The sequence below is a fragment of the Lipophrys pholis genome (genome assembly GCF_963383615.2).
Source record: "Lipophrys pholis genome assembly, chromosome: 10".
Taxonomy (NCBI): Eukaryota; Metazoa; Chordata; class Actinopteri; order Blenniiformes; family Blenniidae; genus Lipophrys; species Lipophrys pholis.
In genome coordinates this window covers 26,369,903-26,376,936 of record NC_137640.1, presented here as the reverse complement: position 1 = coordinate 26,376,936, position 7,034 = coordinate 26,369,903, and the positions used below count along the sequence as shown (strand labels likewise).

The window sequence follows — 7,034 nt, the reverse complement described above, 5'->3', positions numbered from 1 at the left end:
TGTCATAATTAGTTAAAAACACAGATTTTTGTAGATGTATGATTTTGTTCAGTTTTCACCAGCCTGTTAACGAAGAGCTGCGACAGTAAATGATCAACTTTACAAAGACTCTTTATTGGCGTGGGTTTAGCTCGGTGTTCAGTCAGAGTCTCTACACACTGCTGGAGAACACAACTGTCACTACTGCACAGGTGGAGGAGTGAACCCACACAGACACAAGCCGAATTTCCAGTCAGTCTGGTAAGAGAGTTGATATTTATTTGTTTAAAGTGAATTATGAACATAGTGTCCTGTTTTCTGGTCGAGTGAGAACTGTGTGCCCTCCTCTTCCTGTGACCTATGTCCTCTAAAATGTGCAACCAATGTCCACCAGGTGTCCTCATCATGCCACCACAAAAATAATTAAATTATCTAAATAGCCTGTCAACAGTAAGTAGAAATGGCTGTGAAAGTGGATTCATACAGTTTCATTTCTGTCCAATCTGGATTTCTTTTATCTTTTTTTTTTTTAAACCTTCATGAGTAGTTTTCCCAACTGATGTGTGTTCTGTTTCTTCCGAACACACTGATTGCAATGAGTGTGTGTTAGTGTATTCTAAAACATGCAGAATGATTGATTGATCACAATCTGCAGACATGTTCCTCTACATGACTGGGCTGTGCACAGTGAAATGTCAGTAATCCACTAAAAGGGGGAAAAAGTCAACAAATGCTTATCCTTTGACCTGTTCAATAGAGGGTGGCGTCCCGGGCTCGAGGACACTGAGCTGCAGCGCAGAGGAAGATTTGAACAAGTCTCTTCTGACATGGAGCTCGGATCAACTGTCAGTGCCGTCAGAAGTCAGAGGGTGTTGATTGGAGATCAGGTTTGCCCTGCTGTCATTGTAATAAAAGATGGAAAAATTCATCAAATACTCTCCAACGGCAGCTCTTCTCAGGATGTTGGCTGTAAGGTAAGCCAACCTTCCCTGAGACTCTAAAGGTTTGCTACCATGCAAAAGAACTCAGTTCATCATTTAGAGTATCTGGTTGTGTGCATGCGTCAAAACAAAGTAGACCAAGACTTTATAAACACGAGTCTCTGGTAGAGGTTACACTTTGGGTGAGGTGACCTTGTCTGAATCAAATTCGAGGAAAACAAACTGAGTTTGATTTGCTGTTGTGGTTGTTTTTCCTTTATGAAATGTAACGTGGATTTGATCTGTTTCTCTTCCAGGCAACAGCAGATTCATACTAACATTTATTGTCACTATAAGCAGATCATTACAAGCCATCTGCACCCACTGAGATCCAAATAACTTGTATGGACTAACCCAACACACTCTCTCCCGAAAACAACAATTCAGCACGTCCAAGAAAGAAAAAGCACATTTGGGATTTGTTTCCAATCTATCCACTAACTAATATAATATAAATTCTAAATAAATTTTAAATGGCTTCAACAGCATTCCCGGTTGACATGAGCGGACTACGAGATGTGTACACGGCATATAACAAAACAATGTTGTGTGCTGGGTTTGGTTTTGTAAATAAAAGCCGATTTATTCAAATTCGTTTTAGTTTTTCATTCTATCACAACATGTTTAAGGTTCTTCAGAATGAAAAAGAAATGAATAAATAAATGAATCCTGAAAATCACACGTGAACAAGCAAATACAAAATTCCTAGACTGATCTATCGACATCAATGTAGATATATTGTGTTTATACCTTAACCTGTGATTCACAAAGTAGTAGTGAAAGCGACAGACAGTCCCACAGGATTATTTGCGACAGCTCATTTAGTAAATAAAAGTGCAGGGTGTGAGCTCACCCTGCTCTCATGTCAGGCGTTAGTGAAAAATATTATGGATTAATGTTTCCAGTCTGGTTTAAAGACGCAGGAGCCGAAACATCCTACAAACAACTGGAAGCAAATAAAATTTAAGTTTCTTAAATGTCAACAAATCAAAGAGTTGTGAGCCGCTTGTTTCTTTTTAAGTTGATAACATGCCAGAATGCACATCTGCAAGAAGGCCAAGTTGTCACGAGATCTCCATGGATTCATGACAAGCAGTTCAGCATTTCTAGACGATCACGCACACAGAGGGGTGCCTGCACATTTGCTATTTCTAGACCATAGATGTCAGACGACTTTAGCTAAAACAAACAAGGACTCTTACTTCACACAGCTTTTACCTGAATGTAACAAAGGGTCTAGAATGAAGTGTTTTCATGTGGCTGATGGTGATACCCTGAGACTATCATTGTGACTGCAGGTGTTGGATGTTGGTGACAGCGTCGTGATGCCAGGGATTGTCGACTGCCACGTCCATGTGAATGAACCGGGCCGCACCTCCTGGGAGGGTTTCTGGACGGCCACCAGGGCCGCGGCAGCTGGAGGAGTGACGACGATTGTAGACATGCCGCTGTAAGTCTGGAGACACCCACCGCTCCAACGATCAGTCAATGCCCACCATCTGAACTGACAGGGTCGCTGGCGTGAGGGGGAAGCCAGACAAGTGAATGCGTTGTGAAAGCAAAGTAAACAAAAGTTTCTCCTTTGGGCAAACATCAGATAGACCTGACAGTTACATACGTCCGTCCTCGTCCCATGTATTCCTGGAGTGTGTCACAGCTAACAGGGGGTGAAAGGTAAAGTACAGCCTGGAAGACAAATCGTCACTCTTACACACACACACACACACACACACACACACACACACACACACACACACACACACACACACACACACACACACACACACACACACACACACACACACACACACACACACACACACACACTCACTCAGAGGCAGGTCAGACGTTTCAGGCCTGCGACACGATATCTGGATTTGGATGCTTTTCATGAAAGTGATATTTTGAAAGCACAACCTCAGCTGATTCATTCGTGTTCCTCTTACTCCTGTAGGAACAGCATCCCTCCAACCACAACACTGACCAACCTCCATGAAAAGATGCAGGAGGCGTCTGGGAAGTGTTTCGTGGACACGGCCTTCTGGGGGGGAGTGATTCCTGGCAATCAGGTTCAGATGAAACACCTGTGATGATGAAAAAATAAATAAAAAGAGTGCCACTGAAACGAAATTGTACGACTAAAACAAATGTGTATCTCCTGACCAGCTTGAACTTCGGCCCATGATTCAGGCTGGAGTCGCGGGTTTCAAGTGCTTTCTCATCCATAGCGGGGTGGAGGAGTTCCCTCATGTGACCGAGTGTGATCTGCACGCAGCCATGAAGCAGTTGCAAGGCACAGGAAGTGTCCTGCTGGTAAATTACTGACCGTAATCCTAAACAACAAACCCATCAATGTGATTGGTCATTATTAGAGATTCTGTACATGTCCAGATGAAGAGCCAATATGTACCTTTCGCCTCTTATCTCCACCAGTTTCATGCTGAGAGGGATGTTCAGGAAGGCACAGCAGAAAGTGGTGGTAACAATTTTACATTGTCTTGAATTGGGATTATGTTCGAGCTTGGAAGATCTTCGGATCCCAATGTTGAGGTATTTTTCTCAATATGCGTCATTGTACGATTGCAGTAATCTGTACTCTGACCATCCAAGCTCGAAATATCTCCATCTTTTATAAACTCTGTGACGTTAAGATGGTTCACTTTCAGTCACAAATACTGCCGTTTTTCCAAACATGTCAGACCCTTGCCAGTACGCCACCTTTCTGCAGTCCAGGCCAGACGTCATGGAAGTGGAGGCGATCCGCATCGTCACCGAGCTCTGCCTGCAGTACCAGTAAGAAGCATTTAATAAATTACCAAACCGTCACAGTTCGTCCTTTTGTGCTGACTTTCTCTCTTTAATAGAGTACGGTGTCACATAGTTCACTTATCTTCTGCAAAGCCACTGAGGCTGATCGTGGAAGCGCGGGAGGCCGGAGCCCCGTTGACGGTGGAGACGACCCACCACTACCTCAGCCTGTGCGCAGAAAACATTCCGGCAGGAGCCACACAGTTCAAGTGCTGCCCCCCGATCAGAGGATCCAACAATCGGGTAAATTTTAACATGTGTTACAAGCAGGTATATAATAAGATGATGTAAAGCAGAAATCTACTCTATGTATTCTGATTGCTACCGTGCTGATTCTCACACACCAGGAGCAGTTATGGTCGGCGCTGAAAGCCGGACAGATTGACATGGTGGTGTCTGATCACTCTCCCTGCACCCCCGATCTCAAGAAACTGGACAGCGGAGACTTTACCCAGGCCTGGGGAGGGATTTCCTCTTTACAGTTTGGTACTGACCCATGACAAACACACATATTAAGACTTTTATTTAGTCTATTGGCAGCTTGAAGCACAATGTGACACGGTTTTAAATAACGACTGTAAAAAGAAAATTTTAAAAAAGCAGCAGAAAGGGAACAAAAAGTTTAGACTCAAAAGTGAAAGCGTTCTACACAGGACGATAATAAGACACATGGGGACATAATCAGGGCTGTGTAACCAACAATCAGGAATAATACACACATTGTGAGTAAACAGAAACACACAACAGAAAAGGACGATAGCTTTGAAAATAGAGTCACTAAATGAGAAACTAAAGCCACCAGTGTTTGGCCCGGTTTTACACATTTCGGTCATGATCGTTATAGATTATCACAGATCTCGTTGTCCGTCTCTTATTCAGTTCACAGAGTGATTTGTTCTTCACTGGAGTGATCTGGGACGATCTACTGACATCACTGTCGATTGGCACAATTATTTCAGACCCATGTATCATCGTTTGATTGACGTTTTCAACTCACTCACTGTCTCCGTCGGGGAGCTACAGACTCTGAATGGTTCACTGAATGGTTTACTGCCCTTTCAGAAACTTATCTGAGGGAGTTATTTATAAAATAAATGGGAAATTGGACCTCTTACGGAAATGTGGGAAGCGTTCCGAACAGAGTGTAACTTAACATATACACTGTATCTGACATGAATGATCCATAATTAAATTTACAGTGCAACATCCCTGACTGGCGGGAGGGAGGTGGTGTTACAGCAGGTGGGTGGGGGTTAATAAAAAGGAGAAAAAACGTTTCCCGACCGATCAGTTATCTTGGTTAGTATAATACTGTTCAATCATATCTATTACTGTTGTCACTATGACCAATTTTACGTAATGTCATTACCAGTCCTGGCATTCTTGTTTGTATTTTTCCTTTTTCTTACCTATTTTCTGTATTCTATGAAATTAATGTAATCTTGTTTCAATGTATTTTTATGTTTCTATGTTTTGGACTTACTGTATATGAGGGAAACAATAAAAATCTAAAATGGAAAAACAAAAATCAGAAGAGACTTCTGGAATACGACTTTGTGAAACGAACCCTCCACAGTGGGCGAAGTTCACATGGAGGTAAACAAGAAGTGAGTTCATGCCGCCGCTGTGCCACGGCTGACAGGAGCCGGTCTTACATCAGAGCGCTGACCGTTTGAAAAAGAATCACCATTGGAGCAGAGGTTGCTGTGAAAACAAAGTGAAAGTTTGTTTTTGATGAGGCCCGGGTCTCCGTGTTCTCAGGACTGCCTCTGTTCTGGAGCTCGGCCAGTGCGAGGGGCTTCCGGCTGGCTGACGTTGTGAGGCTGCTCAGCCAGAAAACTGCCCAACTCTGTGGCCTTGCCCACCAGAAGGGCTGCCTGGCCCCGGGCTACCATGCAGATCTCGTCATATGGGACCCAGAAAGAGAATACGAGGTCAGTGTGTGTGTGTGTGTGTGTGTGGTCCACGCTGTTAACAACCATCAGAGGTTGGATTCGCTGTGGTTCATGTTCTGTTTTGCTTTACAGGTTCAGGAGCAAGGCATCCAGCATAAGAATAAGGTAAATACCGTCACTAAAGCAAGCGGAACTAAAAAAAAATGAATAACTACAAATTGTTCTTTAAAGAATATGTTAAACATTTTCATTTTATTGAACATTTTGTTATGATAAAAAAAGCCTTAAAGTGGTGAAATTCATGGCTTGACTTTGTTATCATTTCCACTTGGTAATTAGAATATAAAGTCACACATATTACAATCACCCTGCGACTGTTCCTCTGCGTTAAGTCAGCTTCCGCGTGTGAAGCAGTAATAATTCATTTGACCAGGTTGATGGAAACAACCCTGAAGTGTGAGTACTGTCAGTTCTGTGATTTCAGGATTGTTTCAACATTTTGACAATAATAATCTAAAAGATCAGGTCATTTTTAAACCGAGAACAGAAAGAACTTGTTAGATGTCCAAACTCAAAACTTAAATCTTCATGAAAATCCTTTACCAATTGTCTCAAAGTTGTGTGACTAACTTAAATAAATTAACTAAAATATGTTGAGATCACACACCATATTTACTGTCGTTCAACACATCCCACACGTGTAGAAATATGAAAATATTCTCCAAATTAAAGCGTATATAAGTGGTGAAGTTCGACTGGACTGAAACAGAGATGATTGAACGGAGCTTTGTTGTGTGTGCAGCTCACTCCGTACCTCGGCCTCACGCTGCAAGGTGTAGTTCGTGCCACCGTCCTGAGGGGGCAGCTGGTTTACAGAGACGGCACCTTTTGCCCCGAGCCGCTGGGGAAGCATCTCCTCATCCCTCAGACATGTGAGGCGAAGCTGAAGTAACCGGGTCCTTTGATTCTGCTGATGGGACAACACTGCACCTGATTAAAGAAATGGTTTAAAACCTTTTTGTTGACTCATGATTGTTCAGTTCATTTGACTTCATTTAAAAGTTATTTGCATTTTTTATTTTTTTTTCTAGCTTCTAGTTCTCACACATAATCCTCATGAACTGGAGTTACAAACCGCACGTCTGAAAATTAATCCAAAACAGAATTATCAAATAATAAAATGGGAGTGCAGCTGAATGGATTGATGCATATTTTATTACTAGAAATCAGTGACAAAAATGATACGATGCAAATGTGGTCTAAATACTGTAAAGCAAACGGTGTGACATCTCTCTGGACCTGCAGGTTGATTCAGTCGTGTGTGCTTCGAGAGAAGAGACATTTCATTATCTGTTGAGAGAAAGTGGATGAG

The 7,034-nt window shown here is 42.5% G+C and overlaps 1 protein-coding gene across 2 annotated transcripts; it reads left to right on the top strand.

Annotated features, from left to right (window-relative positions):
- Positions 1–733: 733 nt before the first annotated feature.
- Positions 734–6,690, top strand: LOC308116060 (allantoinase, mitochondrial). 2 transcript variants are annotated; one of them, XM_080474032.1, is made up of 11 exons: positions 734–953; positions 2,258–2,409; positions 2,914–3,028; positions 3,126–3,272; positions 3,393–3,438; positions 3,659–3,752; positions 3,824–4,010; positions 4,115–4,253; positions 5,529–5,701; positions 5,795–5,827; positions 6,465–6,690. In XM_080474032.1, exons 1-11 carry the CDS (start codon positions 807–809, stop codon positions 6,612–6,614), a joined length of 1,383 nt encoding a protein of 460 aa, XP_080330158.1. In that variant the 5' UTR covers positions 734–806; the 3' UTR covers positions 6,615–6,690. The 2 variants fall into 2 exon arrangements, with proteins under 2 accessions (XP_080330158.1, XP_080330159.1); XM_080474033.1 differs by having other exon boundaries at positions 789–953; positions 2,258–2,633.
- The last annotated feature ends 344 nt before the right edge of the window (positions 6,691–7,034 follow it).

Excerpts from the sequence above, each read along its gene's own strand:
- LOC308116060 (XM_080474032.1), top strand. The coding sequence starts at position 807 with ATGGAGCTCGGATCAACTGTCAGTGCCGTCAGAAGTCAGAGGGTGTTG. Across the intron at positions 2,410-2,913 it reads ACGATTGTAGACATGCCGCT|GAACAGCATCCCTCCAACCA; the intron begins GTAAGTCTGGAG and ends TTACTCCTGTAG. Across the intron at positions 4,011-4,114 it reads TCAGAGGATCCAACAATCGG|GAGCAGTTATGGTCGGCGCT; the intron begins GTAAATTTTAAC and ends CTCACACACCAG.